The sequence below is a fragment of the Pipistrellus kuhlii genome, unplaced genomic scaffold (assembly GCF_014108245.1).
Source record: "Pipistrellus kuhlii isolate mPipKuh1 unplaced genomic scaffold, mPipKuh1.p scaffold_m20_p_23, whole genome shotgun sequence".
Lineage (NCBI taxonomy): Eukaryota > Metazoa > Chordata > Mammalia > Chiroptera > Vespertilionidae > Pipistrellus > Pipistrellus kuhlii.
In genome coordinates, this window is record NW_023425522.1 from 8455910 (window position 1) to 8478298 (window position 22389).

The 22389-nt window shown below is 48.1% G+C and overlaps 2 protein-coding genes across 7 annotated transcripts; one reads left to right on the forward strand and one right to left on the reverse strand.

The window, feature by feature from the left end:
- Positions 1 to 565: 565 nt before the first annotated feature.
- Positions 566 to 20192, reverse strand: CNTROB (centrobin, centriole duplication and spindle assembly protein). Of its 6 annotated transcripts, none has more exons than XM_036452007.2 (19): positions 18937 to 20192; positions 17835 to 17919; positions 17515 to 17596; positions 16731 to 16854; positions 15510 to 15626; positions 15176 to 15292; positions 14733 to 14831; positions 13278 to 13514; positions 12794 to 12940; positions 6930 to 7063; positions 6265 to 6390; positions 5917 to 6079; positions 4770 to 5028; positions 2937 to 3094; positions 2604 to 2667; positions 2259 to 2429; positions 1978 to 2110; positions 1326 to 1399; positions 566 to 1099 (listed from the first exon to the last, which is right to left on the reverse strand). In XM_036452007.2, exons 1-19 carry the CDS (start codon positions 19216 to 19218, stop codon positions 975 to 977), a joined length of 2697 nt encoding a protein of 898 aa, XP_036307900.1. In that variant the 5' UTR covers positions 19219 to 20192; the 3' UTR covers positions 566 to 974. The 6 variants fall into 6 exon arrangements, with proteins under 6 accessions (XP_036307900.1, XP_036307899.1, XP_045442508.1 ...); XM_036452006.2 differs by having other exon boundaries at positions 2937 to 3073; positions 16731 to 16887; XM_045586552.1 differs by having other exon boundaries at positions 566 to 1088; positions 1327 to 1399; positions 16731 to 16887.
- Positions 20193 to 20335: 143 nt separating this feature from the next.
- On the forward strand, positions 20336 to 22275 carry TRAPPC1 (trafficking protein particle complex subunit 1). Its single transcript, XM_036452013.2, has 5 exons — positions 20336 to 20473; positions 20584 to 20682; positions 20834 to 20904; positions 21266 to 21404; positions 21931 to 22275. Exons 2-5 carry the CDS (start codon positions 20584 to 20586, stop codon positions 22057 to 22059), a joined length of 438 nt encoding a protein of 145 aa, XP_036307906.1. The 5' UTR covers positions 20336 to 20473; the 3' UTR covers positions 22060 to 22275.
- The last annotated feature ends 114 nt before the right edge of the window (positions 22276 to 22389 follow it).

Sequence of the window (22389 nt, forward strand, 5' to 3'; positions counted from 1 at the left end):
CTTGTACAAGTCCCCCACTGGGGATCAAGCTCACAACCCACGCATGTTCCCTGGACCGGAATCGAACCTGGGACCTTTCAGTTTGCAGGCCAACGCTCTATTCACTGACCCAAACCGGCTAGGTCTAAGAAGTTACTTTTTAGATGGGAGAAAATAAGACCTAAACCTTCAGTAATATGAAATGCTATTTGAGTCTATATCCTATTATATCTATTTTGGATTATCCTAACCGAATAATTCAGGAGCAAACAAGGGCCTCACAGACTCTAGTAGATTCTGTCACTAAGAATGCTCACGAGGCGGCTTCATTGGTTGAAGTATCATCCCATTCACCAAAAAGTTGTAGGTTTGATTCCCAGTCAGGGCACATACCTAGGTTGAGGGTTGATGGAGTATACAGGAAGCAACCCATTGATGTTTCTCTCTCTCTCCTTCCCTCTCCTTTCTGCACCCCCTCTCCCTTCCTCCTTTTCAATTCTTTTAAAAAGTTACAATCTTAAAATAATTATCTGCTCCTGAAAGAAAAATCTCTCTCTCTCCAACAATCAGTTTTTTACTCAAACTCTTTCCATAACTTATTATTTTATTAAAAGTTTGTTTGTTCTGATGAATAATACATACTTGTTTTAGAAAAGTTGGAAAACACAGGAATGTAGAAAGAAAATAAAAATCATTCAAAATTACACTGCCAATCACAGCTAGTCACTCTGTAGGTTTTATCCGTTAACATTGAACCTTAGCTCATTAAAACTTCTCCCATCTAGCCATGAGACTGTCCTGTCCTTTTCCACAGAATATAAAATAGAAATGTGACATATAAAAAACACACTCCAACAGAATAAAATGAGGTTTCTTTACAAAATAGTTTCCTACAAAACCTCCATTTGCCAATTCCTGAGTCACAGACTCTAACAGCCTCTGGAGCATTTATTAAAAGAGTAACCAGAGCACAACCGAGGGGAGAAAGGGCAGGCTCATCTCCAGATTCCCGCCCGACTCCGCACGCTGCCGGGGCCAGGGTGTCCGCTTTTCTTGCGAGCTGGAGGCTTTTCCGTCTTAGGGACCGCGGCGAGGCGTCGAGGGACAGCCTGGGAGGGAATGTGAGGCCGGAGGAAGAGAAGAGACAGTCAGCATTGTGCACTCCCATCCCCACCTCCCTGGGGAGAGGACCAGCATCTTTCGGCAAAGGGGAGGGGCCACTACCGAAAACGGGCAGGAAGCGGCTGGGCGAGGCCACAGAGAACAGGCCAGCCAGGGAGTGTGTGGAGCTGGGAATGAGTGAGTGGGAGCCCTTCCACCCCCGTCATTCTGTCTGCTTGTGCTCACCTCTTTCCGGGGGATCTCACCCAGGCGGCAGTCTGCGTTCCTTCTGGAGACCTGCTCCCCTCGGCTGTCAGTCCTGCCACACAAGGGGGCAGGATGGGGAAGCAGTTCCTCCCCTCTCCCCAGCTGAATAGAGGAACTACTCCCCAACTCTGTCTCTTAAGAATAAAAATAGCCCGGGCCAGTTTGGCTCATCGACAGAGCATCGGCCTGTGGACGGAAGGGTCCCGGGTTCGATTACCACCAAGGGCACGTGCCAGGGTTGCGGGCTCGATCCCCCGGTAGGGGTGTGCAGGAGGCAGCTGATTGATGATTCTCCCTCATCGATGTCTCTAATTCTCTATCCCTCTCTCTTCCTCTCTGTAAAAAATCAGTAAAATACAATAAAAGAGAAAAAAAAACAACTTAAGGTACAAAGACATTGTGAAGAGACATTTTAGAAGCAAAGAAAAAATACAAAGCAGAAAGGAAGAGACGAAGAAAGGTGGGAGCAGTGAGAGACAGAGGAAGAAACAGCCTGTTGATGTGCACCTCATCCTCACTTTCCTCCCCAGAAAAGGACAACACACACATCCCTCTCTTCCCTGCCTGACCCATTTGCCTGCCCACAGTCCAGATTCTACCCACTGAGCCTCCCTCCCCTCCCGCTGGTACCCGCTCTGTTCCAGCCTCTTCAGGTAGAGCAGCAGGTCCTCAGCAGGCAGTGCGCCCCCGGCCCGGGCCTGGTACAGCCGCAACAGCTGCGACATCTCCATCAGCTGCCTCGAGGATGGGAGCCCATCTCCACCTAAGAGACAGTCAGTAATGGTGGCCATCCTAGACCTCTCCCTGGCCCTCATCCCATCGCCCTGGGAACCCAGAAAGGCCTCTGTTCCAGTCCTGGCTCCACACCCAACCCCTCCCCGTTTGTCTCCCAGGAAACCATGACTGCGTACCTCTCTCTGGGGAGCCGCTGCTGGGACCACTGCTCTGTAAATGGGTTGAGGGGAGCTCATGGGCCCGGAAAAGACTAGACGCCATGGCTAAGGGTACTTTAGTTTTATGGACAGGGGGTGGGAGGCGTGGCACGTGAGGGGCTTCCTCCCAAGATGGGACGGTCAGGGGAACTAGCAAAAGGAAAGAGATCAGAGAATCAGGAAACGGGCTAAAGAGCCGAGGAAGTCCTGCCCCCTGGCCTTTATTAGGCTCCATCACCTTTGCCAGCTCCTACATCCTTCCCAGACAAACCCCCCCCCCCACCTTTCCAGGCCAGCCCCAGCCTCCTTTAGGCTGGCACTTACCAGACTTAGGGGGTAACAGGTCCACAGAGGGGTCCTCACTGTTCTGGGGACCTGCCTCCAGCAGCTGGGGACAAGATAGGAAGGTTCCCTCAGGACCAATAAAGAAAGAGACTCGGGTATCTGAGGGAAGCAGAAGCTGGGGAAGTAAGACTACAGTTGGCCACTAAGTTCCAGAGAGGATTGATGAGACAGGAATAAGACTGAGAGTAAGAAGCGGGGACAAAGTATTAATCCAGAAAGGGAGATGAAGCCCGCCCTGGACTCCTAGAGTAGAAAAAGGAAATGAGGAAGAAAGAAGAAGAAAAAAGGTGGGATGAGGGGGCCCTCTCTTACCTGTTGCAAAAAATGCTTGAGGCCCTCCAGCTGAGACGGGGGAGGCAGCCCTTGCTTCAGGAAGCCATCGCCCTCTGCTCCAGGGTCTTCCTCAGGGAATGGCCGTTCTGCTCTGTGATCGGGATGGAAGGCTCCAACTGCAGAGGAGAAGGCCCCATCTGTAAAATGAGACATGTGCACATGCACACGTACACATGTGTATGTTGTAGGGGCAGGGGTTCCTCCACAACTCAGCTCACCAAATGCCCCCCCAATAGAGGCCTATTATACATAAGAGGGACATTGTAGCAAGGAGGAGATAACGAAAAATTAAAGTAACTGGAGGAAAGGGTTATAAGGGACTGAGAGATGAATCAGCTGAATTCTAAGAAGTGCAGATGAAAGGGGAAAGCTGCAGTACTCAAACTCTAAATAAACAAATCTATAATAATAAAAGCATATTAGACTGGACAGCCGAACGAACTTCCTGATGTCCTTCTGGACAACCTTCCGAACAAAGCTGGGGCTTCAAGGGCTGAGGCAGGCCCCCTGGCTGTGAGGGCCGAGCCCATCGCACGAATTTCATGCCATCAGGCCTCTAGTACCACCCCAAACTATTACAGAACTGAAACTAATATTCAGGGGGAACACTGATGTGAGAAACATCGATGTGAGAAACACTGATCGACCACCTCCTGCACACACCTCAACCAGGAGTCAAACCCATAGCCTGGGTTATGTGCCCTGACCGGAAATTGAATCTGAGACCTTTTGGGGCACCGGGCAACACTCCAACCAAATGAGCCACTCTGGCCAGGGCATCCCTCGTTCTTAACTCGACCTGGTTGTCATGTTTGCACCACACAGAGCACCACATCCGCCCAAGTTGCACACTCCCAAGGTTGTCCAATCCATCAGATTACATCTCTTTATTTATTTATTTTTATTTTTATTTTTTAAAAATACATTTTTTAAAAAATATATATATATTTTTATTGATTTTGAACAGAGAGGAAGGGAGAGAGATATAGAGAGTTAGAAACATCGATGAGAGAGAGACATCGATCAGCCGCCTCTTGCACACCCCCCACCGGGGATATGCCCGCAACCAAGGTACATGCCCTTGACCGGAATCGAACCCGGGACCCTTCAGTCCCCAAGCCAACGCTCTATCCATTGAGCCAAACTGGTCTTGGCTTAAAATACATTTTTATTGATATTTTTACAGAGAGGAAGGGAGAGGGATAGAGTCAGAAACATCAATGAGAGAGAAACATCGATCAGCTGCCTCTTGCACAACCCCCGCTGGGGATGTGCCCGCAACCAATGTACATGCCCTTGACCGGAATCGAACCTGGGACCTTTCAGTCCACAGGCCAATGCTCTATCCACTGAGCCAAACCAGTCAGGGCAGATTACATCTCTTTAAACTGGACCTACGAAACAGACACTGTTGTTTCTATAAGGTTATCTAGCGTCTTGGCTGGTCAAATCCATGTTCAAGCTAAAGTTATGAGAGCTAAAATCCTGAATAGAGGAAGTGCTGGTCTACCGAGAGAAAAGCAGATGTGCAGGGAGAGGCAGTCAAAGCCCATGTGAGCCCACAGGGAGGAAGAGCAGCCGCCTCAGCCCCTGACAGCGCTGCTGGGTCCAACGCCAGGTCCCATTGGCCCCACTACATCACATTTCCATGAGCTCTCACTGCCTTTATTCAAACCAACTTGAGTAGATTTCTACTCCTTACAACCTAAGGTCACTCAGACATCTAAATACTCAAGTCCCAGGCAGAAAAGAGCGAGGGAAGAGGGTCCAAGTAGTGCATTAAGGGGTCCCAAAGACGCCTGTCCCAGTTACCTGAGGATGATGTGAGATCTGGCTTTGGCTCCAGGGGCTGGAAGGAATGCTGGTTCTGGAAAGGGGGCTCCAGCAGGAGGCTCAGGTCTGGGGAGGAGCTGCAGAGACCAGGTGGGACGCCAGGCAGCTCGTCCCTTGCTTCCCGGCTCTGCTGCAACACAGGCTTCAGGGCCACGGCCGTGGGAGGCATCGTCCAGTTCCTCCTCTCCCCCTTCTCTCGTTCCTGAGGCCCAGGGCTGCAGGGGCAGGCGGCTGGGGCCTGGGCATAAGAGGTAGGCAGGAAGAAGGGTCAGAGCCCAGTGCATTTAAAGAGGCAAGACATGGTACAGATTGCAAATTAGTAGAACTTGCTAAGAGGATTTTATAGTATCTATCAAATTTTAAAATGCTTCTTTTTGATCTTACAATTCCATTTCTAAAAGTTGTATAGATATATTTGCACAAAAACATTGATATTTATTGCAGCAATTTGTAGAATGTAGCAAAATATAGGCAACAAATTTAAATATCACCAATATGTACTTAAATAAAAAAGTATACAGTAGTGTATAGAAGGCTACCATTTGTGGGGAGAGCACTCAAGACACTAATAAAGTGGTTGCTTCTGGGGAGAGGCACCGGGAGACTGAGGTGCAGATACGGGATGGAGATTACTTTCACTGTGTACCGTATTGATTTGTTTGGATTTTTTTTTCTTACCATGTGCATGCTACTACCTATTAAAAAAAACATTTTGGCTAATAATGAAAATTTCATAACTAAAAGGAGGAAGAGGAGATGCCAACATTAGACCGGCCAGAGATGAGACTCTCAGCCCTGCTCCAGGGCAGGACTTAGCAATAATTTAACATCATTATTCAACTACCATTTGGCAAAACTAAGACCGTGTGTTCCTAACCACCTCTTAGACTGGGAGGGGAGAGTTAGGTCCAAGGCAGTGTGGCCAGTCTGGGTGAGCTATGGCCATGGAAAAAAGATTTCTTTTGACGAGACAGTTATTTCTGGGAAAAGTACACAGATTAAAAAAAAATAAAAAAATGCAGATCCAAGGACCTGAACTTAGGAGCTCCCTTGAGAGGAAGCTAGATTTCCAAAGAAGGGATCTAAGCACAACTCTGAGCAGCTTAGCTTAAGGGGAAATGCCTACTGGGGGGTTGGCAGGCAGGGTAGAGGTGCCCAGCAGGTGGTTTGCCTCCTCCCAGTGGGCCTGCAGCATGGCTTGGAGTCGCTCTACCAGCTCGGCCCGCTGTTCCTCCAGCTGCTGGTTCCTGCTCTGCAGCTCCCGCACTCGCGCGTGCTCCCGGGCCAGTCTGGAGAAGAGAAAGCAGACCTGGAATGAGAGGAACCAAAATGGAATGGCAGAGACCTGGGAAATCCCGAGGCAGTGGGGCCATGCAGAAGAGGACAGGTCCATGGGGGCAGCTCTTCGCCACTCCCGTTTGGGCTCTATGCAGGGGAAGGACCAGGCCTAAAGGGATTCTCCCAGGACCAGTACCGGAGCTCATAGTCCTGAGCCACCTGCTGCTGCCTCTCCTCTCGTTCTGCTATTTCCACCTTGAACTGAGCCAACTGAGCGGACAGTTCCTGCTGGTGCTGTCCATTGAGGTCCTGCAGCTGCTTCCTGAGAGGACAGGTGAGACGAGAAAACTGAATCGGAGACAGAGTAAGCCAGCATGCGTGCCTGTGAGGGAGCCGGCCACAGGCAGCCAGCAAGGCCCAGCACAGTGGGCTCAGGAAAGAGACAAGGACAAAGCTGGTGTCTTAGGGTGGGTTCCCCAGAAGCAGAGGCTGAGGTGAGGATTTATGGGAAAATTGTTCACTTAAGAAGCATTTCCAGAGAAAACTGGCAGGGGAGTGGGGATGAGGGGAGTGAGACTGGGATGGGAAGGAGGCTCGGTCCCACAGGGCAGCTCTGGAGATGGAGGAGGTCACAGCTCATCGTTGTCTCATCAGTTACTGGGGAAAGGCTATGCCCTAGGGGAGGAAAATCACCAAGCACTCTGGCTCTCTGTGCACTGGAGGCAGCTGTCCCCCAGAGACACTTCGGTCCAACTGCACCAGCCAGCATGTTGGAAAACAATAAAGGGATCGGAGGATATGGGCTGGGCATGAATGACACCCGTGTGGCCGAGGAGGGCAGCATCCAGTAAGCCTCAGTACCTGTGCTGGTCCCTCAGGGCAGCTGCTTGCCGCAGGCTGCTCTCCTGAGCCTGGGCCAGCCGCTCCGTCACCCGCTGCTCCAGCTGCACAGCCAGCTCTGACTCCAGCTGGATCCGCTGGCTTTCATACCGGGCCTGGGAGTGAAGGAAGGTGGGCTAAGTCAATTCTGTTTGGAATTAAGAGAGGATTGATGATAGAATGTGCCAACATTTCCCCTCACACGCCCAAGGGATGAAAGCCAAGAACTTTGCCACGGGAGTGACAGAGGTTCCCTTCCCTTTCAGGTCATGAAGTACTCACACCTTATACGCACACAACACTGAAAATGACTCTGGACAAAAGAAATGTTTGGTTTTTTAAATACATTTTATTGGTTTTTTACAGAGAGGAAGGAAGAGAGATAGAGAGCTAGAAATCTCGATGAGAGAGAAACATCGACCAGCTGCCTCTCACACACCCCCTACCAGGGATGTGCCCGCAACCAATGTACATGCCCCTGACCGGAATCGAACCCGGGACCTTTCAGTCCGCAGACCGACGCTCTACCACTGAGCCAAACTGGTTTCGGCAGAAATGTATTTTTTAACCAAAATAAATGTTAGGTAGAACAATTGAATTTATTATATGTGTCTGAGGTAACAGCACCTGACATTCAATAAATGTCAGTGTCCCTTCCTCCTAAAGCAGAACCAGGCTGTATCACTCTCTCCAGTTTCTCATATTTCTTTTTCAACTCACTGAAATCTGATTTCTACTTACAGTATACTTCATGGCAAAGAATTTAATTTCTAAATCCAACACTGGTGCTTTCTCAGTCTTATGCAACATCTGTCACCTAAACCAACCCTTCCTTCTAAAACCATGTTCCCTGAGCTCCCATGATGCCACCTGCCACCATCTGGGTTTTCTTTATGTCTGACTGCTCCCCGGGCTCAGCTGATTGCTCTTCTTCCTTCTGTCCATAAAGGTTGAATGCTTTCTTCAGTTCTGTCCTCAACCTTCTTTTGACCATGTGCTAACACTGGCCACTGATGCTTTTGCATATGTATAATCAATGCTTGGCCTTTAGGCCATGTTTTTTTGTTACCATTTACACTTTAAACACTTTCTAAATCTCTCTTTAGCCTAGACCTTTCTTCCAGGCTTTAAGAATGACTATTGCATAACTATCTGGATACACCTCAAACACAATATATCCAAAATGAGCTCATTTGGTTTTTTACCCTCAAATCTTTGTCCCTACTGTATTTCTTATCTTAATGACACCAATCTCCACTGAAACACACAAGCTATTTGAATCCTGGAGTTATCCTTAACAACTCCTATTTCTTTACCTTCCAACTGATTGTCCCATTCTATTTCCTTAACATCCAATTTACCCCTCCACTCACTACTACGTTAATTCAATATTATTTCAAGTATAATTTACCTCATTGCCTCTAGCATATCTTCCCCCTCTCCCATTCTGGCTCCAGTAGATCCTCCTCTTCATGGCTGAGTAAGTATCCTAAAATATTAGGTCTAGTAATAATGTCGTTTTCTAATACTTTTTAAAATCGAATTTATTTAAACAATACAACAAAATTTAATCAACAATATAGTTGCCGTTGTTTTCTACTACTTGTGCCCAACGCTCAGGAAGCATTTTAATCCCTCTGTTGTAAAATTCTTGTGATTTTGATGCAAAAAATTCGGTCAATGCATTCTTGAGGCATTCTTCATTATTAAATTTTTTTCCAAGAAGAAAGTTTTGCAAAGAACGAAACAAATGGTAATCGGAAGGGGCAATATCAGGAGAATATGCAGGTTGAGGGAGAACTTCCCATTCCAACTGGCGCAGTTTTTCAGCAGTGATTCTTGCAGTATGCGGTCGTGCGTTATCGTGGTGAAGAATTACGCCCTTCCGATTAATCAGTGCGGGTTCTTTTTCTCTTAAAGCTTGGGCTAACCTTTCCAATTGGGCACTATACACTGCACTTGTAATGGTTTGGTTAGATGGTAAAAGTTCATAATGAAGAATTCCTTTAAAATTCCACCAAACACACAACATCACTTTTTTCGCATGCAAGTCAGGTTTTGGCATGGGCTGCGGAGCCTCATTTTTGTCCAACCATTGAGGCCGCCTTTTCAAATTAACATACAGCACCCATTTTTCATCTCTGGTAACAATTTGCTCTAAAAACGGCAAACGGTTTTGACAAGAGAGGAGCGAACTGCAAATTGTGACTCTTTGATTACGGTTGTTGTTGGTCAACTCATGAGGAACCCATTTTCCAAACTTTTGGACTTTGCCAAGTGCACGCAATTGATTGGAAATTGTTTTTTGTGAACAATTTAAAATTGTCGCAAGCTCTTGTTGGGTAATTTGAGGATTTTGCACCAAAAGAGCTTGAAGAGCTTCTTGATCAAAATTGGACACACGGCCTCAACCACTCTTGTCATCAAACGAAAAATTTCCCTCGCGAAATTTCTCAAACCAATGCTGACATTTTCTGGCGCTAACTGCATCTTGACCAAGAGCACTACAGTTGTTTTTTGCAGCCTCACTTGCTTTTCTTCCTAATTGGAACTCGTAAAGCATGCAGTGCCGAATATGCTCTTCATCCGCCATCTTCTTAGCCCTAGTTTTGGAACAAAAACCAAACCAAACACAAACTTTTTCAAGCAAAACTTGTTAATTGCACTTCACACGTTCTGTAGATACCACGTGTTTGAAGGTTATGTCAATACAAGTCAACGCCAAGCAAGATTTTAAACGAATGTTGAAAAACGACATTAATTATTACTAGACCCGATACAAAAATGTGTGATCTATTCTCTTGTTTGGAACCCTTCAAATGCCCCAACTGGCTAAAAAGAGTTCTAGCTACTTAAAATGGCTTACAAGGCCCTTTATGATTTCCCACCACCCATCTACCTCACTTCTCCCAAATATGTCCCAATCATACCAAACTCTTGCACTAACCTAAATTTTTTCAAATTGTGGTAAGAAACACATCATATGAAATATACCCTCTTAATCCATTTTAAGTGAACATTTGAGTAGTGTTAACTATATTGTTATGCAGATTTCTAGAACTTTTTCATCTTGTAAAACTCAAATTCAATACCCACCGAATGACTCCCTATTTCCCCTCCCCCAACCCTGGCAACCAACATTCTACTTTCTGTTTCTATGCCCTGCAGGGGAAGGCAATTGGAGGCAATCATGCCAGCAGGGGAATATTGTAGTTAGGGGGCTATCAGGCTGGCAGGCAGAGTGGTTAGGGGCAATCAGGCAGGCAGGCAGGCAGGCGAATGGTTAGGAGCCAGCAGTCCCAGATTGTGAGAGGGATGTCCAAGGGATCCCAGATTGGAGAGGGTGCAGGCTGGGCTGAGGGACATCCCCACTCCATGCACACATTTCATACACCGGGCCTCTAGTATGGTTATAATGCTCTAAACCGATAACAAACTAGACACACATTCAAAATTACACTCAAATACTATACATATTCTCAAGCACACATGAAACATTTAGAAAAGTTGACCATATATTAAGAGATAAAATAAATCTGCCGAAACTGGTTTGGCTCAGTGGATAGAGCGTTGGCCTGCGAACCAAAAGGTCCCAGGTTCGATTCCGATCAAGGGCATGTACCATGATTGCGGGTACATCCCCAGTAGGGGGTGTGCAAGAGGCAGTGATCAATGATTCTCTCTCATCGATGTTTCTAACTCTCTCTCTCCCTTCCTCTCTGTAAAATATCAATATTCTCCCATGATGTCCAAAAAAAAAACCTCTCAAATGATGTGAGGTGGGAAAGGGAGAAAGAAGAGGGTGGGAAGAGGAGAGAGGATAAGAGAAAAAGCGAGAGAGAGAAAGAGAGAGAGAGAGAGAGAGAGAGAGAGAGAGAGAGAGAGAGAGCGCGAGCCTAACCAAGTTAGCAAGCATGGCTCAGCAGTTAAATGTTGACCCATGAACCAGGAGGTCACGATTCAATTCCTGGTCAGGGCATATACCTGGGTTGTGGGCTTGATTTCCAGTACAGGGTGTGAGGCAGCCAATCCATGATTCTCTCTCATCATTGATGTTTCTATCTCTCCCTCTCCCTTCCTCTTTCTGAAATCAACAAAAATATATTTTTAAACAGACTATAGCAGATAGTCTTATAAACAAAAAAAACAAAAAACACCCCACAAAAGAATGTCAACTGTAATTTAAAAAAGGTAGTTATTTATCATCCTACCTAATAAAAGAGGAACATGCAAATTGACCATACCTTCACTACACCCACCAGCCAATCAGGGGGAGTATGCAAATTAACCCAACCAAGATGGCGGTTAATTTGCATATCCAGGCCAGAGCAATGGCTGAAGATAGCATAGAAAGAAGCCAAGCACTGCAGAAGGGAGTGAAGCTGCGGAGAAGTAAGCAAGTGGGGCAAGGGAGAAGGGAGGGAAGCAGGCAGGCAGCGACTGCAGCAGGAAGCCCTATTGTAGGAATCTTCCTGCAATGGGCCTCTAGTTATAAATAAATTAAATAGGGAATTTTATATATGCCTATGATTAATAAAACAAAAGCTATGATCCACCTATATATTTTCTACATGAGACTCACTTTAGATACATAGATGCATAGGTTGTAAGTAAAAAGATAATCCATGCAAATAGTAACCAAAAGAGAGCTCAGGAGCAATATTGTTGTGGGGGAAAATAAATTTTAAACCAAAAAAAGTTATATCAAAAAGATATTAGCACCCTGGCCAGTGTGGCTCTGCTGGTTGAGCATCATCCCATGCACTTGAAAGGTTGCCGGTTTGATTCCTGGTCAAGGCACATGCCAGGTTACAGGTTCAATCCCTGGTCAGGGTGTATATGGGAGGTAATTGATAGATATTTCTCACATTGATGTTTCTATCTCTCCCTTGTCTCTAAAATAAATAAAAACATGAAAAAAAAGAAGATATAACAATTATAAACATGTATGTACCTAAGAGTGACCCAAAATACATTAATAATTAACAGGATTAAAGAGAGAAATAGACAGTTCTACAATAATAGTTGGAGACTTCGATACCCTACTTTCAATAATAGTAGAACAATAAGGAAACGGAGGACTTGAACACTAAAGCCAAGCACTATTCTGGAATTCTACAATAAACAGACAAAAATACTTGCTTTCATGGATCTTACAGAAAACAAACAAGGTTTTAAAAGGTATACTATGTAGTATATTAGGAGGAAAGTCAAACAGGGAAGAGAAATGGATTTTCAGAGGTTTCAGATTTTACTCAATGTGGTTAGAGAAGACCTTATTAAGAAAATGACATGCCTGGAGCAGTTCTTACCCTCAATTATCGTTTTCCATACTACTTCAAAAATGTGTGTACTAGACAAATTCCCATCTAGCTGGTGAGCTCCTTGGCAAGGGCTATTCCCAGCTCCTAGCACAGAGCTTTCATGGAGGGGCTACTCAGCAGGCTTACTGAATACACAAGTGCACACATACATCTAGCGCCAATTCAGGAGTTACAGCAGCGTATAAATTGCTACTTATTAGTTGTTTACTAACATCTTTGCCGTTGGTCTCCATGATAAATTAGTTTCCATGTGGTCAGTCCTCTTATTCAATGGGACAGGTGAAAGAAGTGTGTTTGTTCAAACACTGGTCTAACTAACCCAGAAATAGAAAATCTTCTTAAGTCAACCACTAATAAGGGAAAGAAATCTCTGAGATTGACATGCTCTCAGAAACTTATTAATTTTCCCTTAACACAGATTTTATTCATAAAAACAAAGGCCTATAAAAGTCCGAGTTAGAAATGTGAGTGTTTGCCATGACTCCTGAAAGGTCACACTGCTTCAGAGTTACTTCCACTGACCTGCACCAAGCTCATCTCCAGCTGCAGGGCGTCTGTCTCCCTCCGGGCCGTATCCAGCTCTCCTTCCGCCCTCCGCAGCTCTGCCTGCATCAATGCCAGTTGCTGCTGGGCCTCCCGGGCGGCCTGGGCTTCTTTCTGCATGTTCCCCTGAGGAAGGGAAAGTGAACTTAAGTACATACCCAATTTCCCGTCTCCTGGTTACCTCTATTCCCCCATTCATACCCACCCCTATACCCTAAAACCCAAGCTTCCTTTCCCTCCCTTCATATTTGATCTCGTTTCTAATCTCTGTTTAATCTTACTCTTTGATTTTCTGTGTATTTGATGCCCAAGCCCTTCTAGCTGGCCCCACACGCTCCATCTTGTCTCCCACATACAGTTCTTCACTCTCCGGCCCAGCCCCCTATGCCCCACATTCTGACATCCATCCTATTCAATCATTTTGCCCTTCACCTGCTCCCCGTTGCCCAGCTGCTGCTTTTACCTTCTCCCTTTCCAGCTGCGCCTGGCCCTCCTCCTGCAGCGCCTGGTAGTGCTCCTTCAGCTGGCGCTCTTGCTGGGCCCAGGCCTGCCGTTCTTCTTCCAGGGCAACCTGAAGTGTCTCCAGCTGCTGGTGCTCACGGATCTGCCCGGCGCGAGCCTCCTCCCGCTCCTCCCGCAGGGCCCGGCACTGCTGCTGCTCTAGCTCCAAGCTCAAGGTCAGAGCTCGCCTTTCCTCTTCCTACAGCCCCAGGAGAAAACCAAGATCCTCAGCTTGTCCTCAAGCAGTCTGCCCCTTCACCCCCACACAATGTGCCTGCTGAGAATTATGTCCATTACACATGCAAAAGCTGACAAGCCTACAGGATTATAATATAATAGATAAGACCTTTTGTTCCAGAAATAGGTAAATCTGGGTCCAAATCTCAGTTTGAATCCCAGCTCTGTCATTTACAATGTGTTCTTAGGTACACATCCTTATCTGTGAAATGAGCAGGCATAATATTAGGGTCTACCTTGTGAAGATTAAAGTAAAAAGTGTATGTGCCCCTGGTCGGTTTGGCTTAGTTGACTGGGCACCATTCCATGCACCAAAAGGCTTCTGGTTCAATTCCTGGTCAGGGCACATGCCCAGGTTGCAGGATCGATCCCTGGTAGCGGGAGTACAGGAGGCTGCTGATCGATGTATAGCTCTCACCTCGATATTCTCTCTCTCTCTCTCCCTCTTCCTTCCCCTCTCTCAAAAAATCAATCAGAAAATCCTTTGGGGAAAAAAAGTGTATGTAAAGCATTTAGCAGTGTCTGGCACACAGTAAGTTTTCAATATATTATATAAAAGCTATCACCATCATAAAAAATTCCACAAAGAATAAAAAACCCAGCCTACTATCATGTACCAGCAAACCAGCAACCTTCATTAACACGGTTGGATATAGCCGGTTAAGATTTTAAGTACCAGCATGCATGTAGCAAGCATGTGTCATACATGGAACAAGTTCCAAACCTGGCTACTAATTCATATGGGTAATCACCTTATCATTTCAGCAATAAGAAACATGAATGAGTGTATCATCCCTTTTTTGGCTATGCCCTAGACTAGAATTCCCAAACCTGGCTGAACAAAATCACCTAGGGAATTTCTGAAAATATTTAGGTTCCTAAACACCACCCTATACCTACTGAGTCAAAACCTCTGGGGATGGGTCCCGGAAATCGTATTTTAAAATAATCCCCAGATGTGTGTGGTGAGGATGTAACTTTAGTCTCTCAAACTTACTTGGTGGCAGAGCCCTTTGGGAGAGTATCTAGCAGAACGAGTGTTCTGAGGAACACACTTTGAGAAATACTGCCCTGGTGTAACTAAAGCTTTGAACTCCCACATCCACCAATTGCTCATAACCTTCTAGAAGTAATTAACATAACAGCCTCTACTGGCATTAACCCAGCCCGGCATTCTCACCAGCAGCTCTCTTTCCCGTTGCTGTATTCTGGCACCTTCTTGCTCGCGATTCAGGGCCTCCAGGGCCTCAGACAGACTTTGTTCCAGGCGGGTTACTGTCTTTGGGAAGAGAGGTCCATAGGACAGAGGAAGTGAGGGGAATCTCTATATGTTATACTTCAAAAAGCATTAACAATCTGAGGATGTAAACTTTAAAACTAAGAGTTAACTAAATGACTTGAGAGCCAAAAAGACTACACGGTGCAGGGAAAGCTGGGAAGACATCAGTGATGCAAGTTTAACAACAGAAACATGAAAGGAGCAGAAATAGGAGAGAATTGTCAGGCCAGTGACTGCAAGATTGAGGTCAATCTGTTAGGACCTAATTCCAGAGCTATTTCCACTCCCCTTATGCTAGCAGCCAGTGACCTAGGATCTAATTCCATGTAAAACACATCGCCCACCTCCTGCTGCTTGCTTCTAGTGAGCTCAGCCGCCTGACGTTCCTCCTGGAGTCCCCGAAGTACCTCTGTGCGTTCGGCTTCATGCTGGTTCCAGCCCTCCACCACACGCGCCAGGGTCTCAGGGAAAGAAAGTCAGATGGAATTTCAAAAAAATATTTTTGCCCTCTTTCTGTCCATGGGGGTGAGATCAACAGTCTCCTTCTCCCAGTAGTCAGTAACCCACCCCACACCCCAGCTCCTGGCATGCACTAAGAGATGTTGGTTGGCCACCCCCTGTTAACTCTTGCTTGGCGCTCCCCATGGAGAGGCCCAGCACATTCTGCTAGCTTGGCACCTTGTCCAGCTGTTCAATCATGATGTCTTTCTTGCGGTCCGCAGTCACGGCCACAGCTAACTGCTGCTGAAGCTCCAGTACCCGGGTCTGTAGGCTCTGAATGTGGCGCTCGCAATGCTGGGAAGAAGGATAAGGAAACTGAGTGTTGCCATCCTCAGTCTGACCAAGCACCAAACTTTCCACCTCCTCTAGGGAGACATGGACTGGAGACAGGAAATGGGCTGCATCCCAAGAACAGAATAGGTTTGGAGGGAAATCGGGAATTTTAGAGCAGGAATCTCAGGTCCAAGGCTTCCAGCACCTTCCTCTGCCTTCTCGGAGAGCGGGGGCTCAGCTTCCGGCTCTCCCCTTCCCTGGATCTATGGACCTTTTGGCAGAGGTGCAGCAGCCCACACTGAAGAAGTGGAAGCTATTCCTGCCTGAGAAGCTCACTGAACACAATGATTAAACATAGCAAGGATAAAGGCAAAGCCTTTCATTCATGCCCAGGCGGTTGAAAATAGAAGTCAGAGCCCAGCGGCATGGCTGAGTGGTTGAGCATCAGTCTATGAACCAAGAGTCATGGGTTTGATTCCCAATGAAGGCACATGCCCAGGTTACAGATTTGATCCCCAGTAGGGGGTATGCCAGAGGCAGCCAATAAATAACTCTGATGTCATCATTGATGTTTCTACCTCCCTCTTCCTTCCTCTCTGAAATCAATAAAAATATACTTTAAAAAAAGAAAAATAGAAGAAAAATAAATAGAAGACAGAGTTCCAAAAATGACAACATAATCAATGATTTTGATTTTTCTTCTGCCTTGTCTCTCTTTCTTCCCACTTCAGACAGACTAAGGTCAAAGAGATAAAGCTCATTACATCAACAGCTATAAAGCGTTTGTACAAGAAAACAAAGTTCACTGTGTATTCACTAAATGCTTATGGAGTGCTTCTATGTGTTAGGTATATTCTAAACCTCAGGAAGACAGTGCTGAACAAGGAGCTTATATTTTAGAAGGGCAAAACAAGCAAGATATAGCAGATGTGATGAGCTATAAGAAGGAACTGAGAGTAACGAATGTCTGGAGAGGGGTGCCGTTTTAGATAGCATGGTGAAAGAAGGTTCCCTGAAGAGCCATTTGAACCAAGTCCCACTTGTGGGCCCTTAGCCCTCTGCCTGTTTTAGCACTCAGCCCTTTTCTAATCTTTGCTACTTTCAAAAGGAAGCTTAATATCTCACCTTTCGGCGGGTATGCTCTGAATCCAGTGCATCTCTCAGGCCCTGAAAATCCGGGGGGTTGAGTGGGGGTCCTGACCGAAGGCTAGTATAACGGGGAAACAGTTCCTCCAGGGCTTGGGCTGAGCTAGATGGAGATAAGTCTTGCAGGGGTCGGGTGCTGAGTAAACCAGGTAGACAAATATAAGATTGAGAAAACTTTGAGACCCATTAGTCCAACCGTGACATTTTACAAATGAGGAAACTAAACTCAGAAAGGGCAAGAGACTTGGCTGAAGTCATTAAGTTAGACAGTGATCCTATGTAATAAAAAGCTAATATGCAAATTGTCCCCTCAACTGGGAATTCGGGGGGTGGGGCCAGCCCGCCAACTGCCCCTGCCTCCTCCTGCCCCCCCCCCTTTTGCACAGCCGGCCTGATCACCTGGATCAGGGCCAGCAGGACCCCATCCGTGCACAAATTCATGCACTGGGCCTCTAGTAGAACCAGAAATAGCACCTAGGTATTATGATTCACTCTATAGTGCTCTTTCCTTTATGCCACACTTCCTATGATAAAAGTCTCCGCAGAAACAAGCTAACTCTCCTGGGAGAAGGGAGAAAGCCAGGTACTAGTCAGCAGATGCCCACGTTCCTGAAGGAGTAAAGGGAGTAGAAGATAGGAGAGAAAGGATAAAACTAAAAGCTAACTGACAAGTGTCTTGGGTCTTAAGAGGAACAAGAGCAATCGGAATAGAACACTCAGCTCTCCAAGAAAGCAAGCTAGAAGAATCCCAAGGAGAACTCACTTAAGCAAGGTGGCTGTGCTTTCACTGTCGAAGGAGTCTCCTTCCCGTCTCTCTGAACCAGCTCCTGGAATAAGGGGATCCCCTAGAGAGAGGCAGAGGGACCCCAGGGTCAGGCAAGGATGGGAACAGGGCCCACTTGAAGACAGCAGAGAGCCTTCCTTTTTACTTCACCCACTCCTCCGGCCCCTCTGCCAAGGACAGGGAGCCTTTCAGCCTGAAATCTTGTCAGAGGTCTAGGTCCTCCTGCAGCCACTTCCTCTCTCTCCTTGCTCCCACCCCGTAAATCTAGGTTCTCCTTTACGGGGAAGGGATTTACTCACGATAGGCTGTATCACGTGAGTTTTGGAGCATGCTCTGGAGTTGGCCCCGAACACTTTCCATCTCAAAGATATGCTTGGAACCATCCTAGGGAAAAGTAACACAAACGAGAAGCAACTTGAATAATCTATATTCAACCACTGCCAGGGGAGATGGCACCCCCTAAAACCCAATACTTTTTGCTCCAGCACCGAGAAAAGCAAGAACGGGAGAACTTGACCCAATAAGGGTCAGACACTCAAACGTGTCCAGAAGCCAGACAGGTCGTGTAATTAGTTGACCTGGCACATTAAGTTAAGCGCGGAGAGGATTCTTGCCAACTAGACAGCAAATACCCTCTGAACGACTGTGTAGCCCGTGGCTATCAGCTTTTCGAACTCTGGAAGACCTAACCAGTCTGCAAATTGGTTATGAGATCTTTTCTATGCAATACTAATAACTATCTTCTCTGTAACATGTTTAGTTTATTAAACTATGCTTTCGTTACTTACATGCCTAATTTTGAACCATACAATCAAAACCGATTTGAGCTGGAAGGCTCTTAGCATACGTTGCTCTATCCATAAGCCCTAGTTGCTTTTTGGGATGGAGAAAACTTATCCTCGCCGCCAGTCCCCAAACCCCAGTCAACGCACAGCAACCTAACCCACAGGGCAGGTATCTCTGACACAGGAAAACATGGGGAAATCTCACGATTTCCCATATGATGGTGTCCCAGGCCACTCTCCCCCTCATGACTGTGTCCTTAAAAGGAATTTGAGCCGAAACCGGTTTGGCTCAGTGGTAAAGTGTCGGTCTGCGGACTGAAAAGTCCCAGGTTTGATTCTGGTCAAGGGCATGTACCTTGGTTGCGGGCACATCCCCAGTAGAGGGTGTGCAAGAGGCAGCTGATCAATGTTTCTAGCTCTCTATCTCTCTCCCTTCCTCTCTGTAAAATATCAATAAAATATATTTTTGAAAACACACACACACAGGCCTGAGGTAGTTATAATACTTGCTGAAGGCCATGTATTTAAAAAAAAAAAAAAAGGAATTTGAAATCCTACAATAGTTCAACTCTCGATAAAGCTTTTTGTTTTTTATCACCCCCAATCCCAGACACACCTCCCTCATCTTTTTCTTCAAGTTGTTCTCCAATCCAACTGACAAACTGCGACTCAGCTCTTGGGCCAAGCTGTCCAGCCCCTCGTGAGGCGGGAGGGCGGCGGAGGGCAGGTACAGCTGGGCGCGGGCGGTGGCCTCTGCCTGCCGGCTGCGGTGCAGGGAAGCATAGAGCTGGGAGGTGACCTCGGAGGACACCTGGTTCAGCGCAGGGGCTTCTGACGAGTCACTCAGGAGATCCTCCGCCCGGAGCGGTGAACTGGGACTGGTAGGTGATGTCGCCATGAATAGAGGGAAGAGAAAACTGGAGACAGCAGAGCTAGGAATTCCAGGTTCTGCTTTAGGACAGTCCGGTGGGGAAAGTGCACAGAAAAGGAAGATTTCGGAGAAAGGAGGAAGGCTCCGAGCCAAGGAACGTCGGTGAAGAAGGGTACGGAGGCTTTCTGGTCAGAGGAAAGGTTCCCACTCGTACCACCAGTCATGGGAGAGAGCAAAAGCATCTCTTCCCGCAGCTCCTGGACCCTGCGGGGAAGGGGGATGCAGCACGGAGTGGGGACAGAAGACCCTTGGGGCAAAAGCACCGCTGCAGCTCATCTAGTGTTGAACGTTACAGATCAGCTTTGCACAGGCTGCATCGCCGGTCAACTCAGCTCTTAAACCCCACACCCAGAGTACAAACGAAAAACCCCAAATCCCTAATTTCCGTCCAGCTGCCTCACTTGCAGGTCAACTGGCTCCAATCTCAGAGGCTGGGATCTTAGGCTCCCCACACCTCTCTGCCCACTGCACCTCTCCGCCCACTGCACCCCTCTGCCCACTGCACCCCTCCGCCCACTGCACCCCTCTTCCCACTGCACCCCTCCGCCCACTGCACCCCTCCACCCACCGCACAGGTCTACCCAGGGTCAACTCTCCTGTACACCCCCTCCAAGCAAGAAAGCCCTAGCAAAGCTCCCTAGAGTCCCTCCCTTGGGAGGAGGTCCATTGGGTCAAAAGGAGACATATGTAAAACTTTAGGCAATAAAATAAAAAATAATAAAGAATCCCTCCCTTCCTCCTACCCCAAAGGAAACTTTGTGAACTCAGTCACACCCTCAGAACGTCCCCAGAGGGGACGCCGCCCTCAAACCTAGTCCGAGATGCTCCGATTACCCCGTTCCGATCACCCCACACCTCCAGTCCTCAGCCCCCCAGTTTGTCAGGGTGGGGACCAGCGACAGCCCCTTCCCTCGAGCCCGGATCCGGAAAGGGTGAGACCCCCCTCGCGCGCTCCCCCTCACTCAAAACCGTTGGCAGCGGCCCGCCCACCGGCCGCGGCCCCGCCTCGCCCGCCGCCGTGACGTCACCAGCCGGGGCCTCGCCGCCGCGCCTTTACGGCTCCGGGCGCCCGGGAGCCCGGATGCGCACGCGCAGTCGCCAGGGCCACAGACCGGAAGGTGTGTTTGGACGGAGCTCACGCTCCGCCGCCGCGAAAGGACCTGGGGGGCGGGGCTCCGCGGAAACCGGAAGTGTCTAGTGACAGGCGCTTGGAGCAGTTCCGGTGAGTTTGGGAGTGGGGAGCCCGCCTGTTTGGAAGGGTCGGGGACGGGACCCTGGAACCCGCGGAGGCTGGGCGGGCCTGGAGCGAGGCTCACGCTCTGTGCCCCGCAGATGACTGTCCACAACCTGTACCTGTTTGACCGGAATGGAGTGTGTCTGCACTACAGCGAGTGGCACCGCAAGAAGCAAGCGGGGATCCCCAAGGAGGAGGTGACGGGAGGGCCCCGCGCACCCGGGTGACCTCGCACTTCCAGGCGCACATAGTCCTAGTCCAGCCGCCCCTCTCCTAACCTTGGCCCTCTCCCACCCCGGGCCCGTCTCCTTCAGCCACCAGGAGCTAACTCTGCCTTTTTCCCTCCAGGAGTTCAAGCTGATGTACGGGATGCTTTTCTCTATCCGTTCGTTTGTCAGCAAGATGTCCCCGCTAGACATGTACGCTGGAGTCAGGGGGAATGTTGAGGGGGAAAGGACTAGCCCTGGGAGTTTGGGCCGGGGGAAACTTTCTGGAGTGGAAGGGGCATTTGCCCCCACCCACCCACCCACCCAGAGAGGGAGCTGAATCCGAGCGAGAGTGCCAGAGCTGCAAGGAGCGATGGTGGGGAAACTCGATGATAGAGAGGTTGGATATGGGGGTCGAATGTGGAGAAGGGGGAACGGAGTCCGGGGGAGGTGTCTACTAAACCAGGCACCTACAAATATGTTTAAAGAAAAGGGGATCGACCTAGAGATGACTAGAAGTTTCTTTTTGGGAAGATTCTGCTCCCGTTCCTTAACATCCTCCTCATCCCTGCAGGAAGGATGGTTTTCTGGCCTTCCAAACTAGTCGTTACAAACTCCATTACTATGAGACGCCCACTGGGATCAAGGTTGTCATGAATACTGACCTGGGCGTCGGACCCATCCGAGACGTACTGCATCACATTTATAGTGCGGTCAGTGCCAGCCCCTGGGACCCTCCCCCCAAAGATCCTCAGCGTATGCCATGGTCATGTAGAGCCCCGAGACTCCTTCTGATTTCCTGCCAGGATCCTATTTTATCCCTATTGAAGTCAGAGTTGTTGTTTTTTTCTTTCTTTCTTTCTTTTAAAAAAATATATATTTTATTGATTTTTTTACAGAGAGGAAGAGAGAGGGATAGAGAGTCAGAAACATTGATGAGAGAGAGTCATCAATCAGCTGCCTTCTGCACATACCCTACCCACAACCAAAGTACATGCCCTTGACCAGAATCGAACCTGGGACCTTTCAGTCTGCAGGCTGACGCTCTATCCACTGAGCCAAACCGGTTTTGGCTAAAGTCAGAGTTTTCAACACGCCCACCACTAGCTTCTCATCAAGGAGGGCTTGCCTCCCAGCCCTTGGTCCTTATGTATTCACACATCCTTGAGGTTATACTAGGTTTGGAGTCGGAAACAAGAAGTGTCCAAAGCCTGGCTCTAACATTCTCCCTCTCCGTAGCTGTACGTGGAGCTGGTGGTGAAGAACCCCCTGTGCCCGCTGGGACAGACTGTACAAAGTGAGCTCTTCCGCTCCCGACTGGATTCCTACATCCGCTCTCTGCCCTTTTTCTCTGCCAGGGCTGGCTGAAGAAAGCACCCTACCTCACCCTCAGGAGAACCTGACTTCCTGGGGCCCTTCCTAACCTGTTTCACCTCAGGGCTCTCCACTGCCTGCCCTCAAACCCCTCCAGCCCCCTTACACCCCCCCGTGGGGCCCTCCCCGTCACCTGCAAACCAGGCCCTCTCTCCGGGTTCATCCACTATCAGATGCCATGAGAAGTACTGAATAAACTTTTTTGTCACTGCGTCTTGAGTGTGTCCTTTTGGGTGGTTGGTCAGGGGCCCTGCCCCACTCATAGAGGCCTGAAGCAGGTGGCCACATCCTCTGAGCCTGCACAGAGGCTCTGACCATGGTTTT

Bases quoted from the DNA above. Each gene is read 5' to 3' on its own strand.
- CNTROB (XM_036452005.2), bottom strand. From the start codon at position 19,218: ATGGCGACATCACCTACCAGTCCCAGTTCACCGCTCCGGGCGGAGGAT. The intron at 2,111-2,258 runs GTACGCAGTCAT...ACTGTCTCTTAG, and splicing joins CAGCGGCTCCCCAGAGAGAG to GTGGAGATGGGCTCCCATCC. The intron at 1,400-1,977 runs GTACCAGCGGGA...CTTGTGTGGCAG, and splicing joins AAGAGGCTGGAACAGAGCGG to GACTGACAGCCGAGGGGAGC.
- TRAPPC1 (XM_036452013.2), top strand. From the start codon at position 20,584: ATGACTGTCCACAACCTGTACCTGTTTGACCGGAATGGAGTGTGTCTG. The intron at 20,905-21,265 runs GTACGCTGGAGT...TCATCCCTGCAG, and splicing joins AAGATGTCCCCGCTAGACAT to GAAGGATGGTTTTCTGGCCT. The intron at 21,405-21,930 runs GTCAGTGCCAGC...CCCTCTCCGTAG, and splicing joins TGCATCACATTTATAGTGCG to CTGTACGTGGAGCTGGTGGT.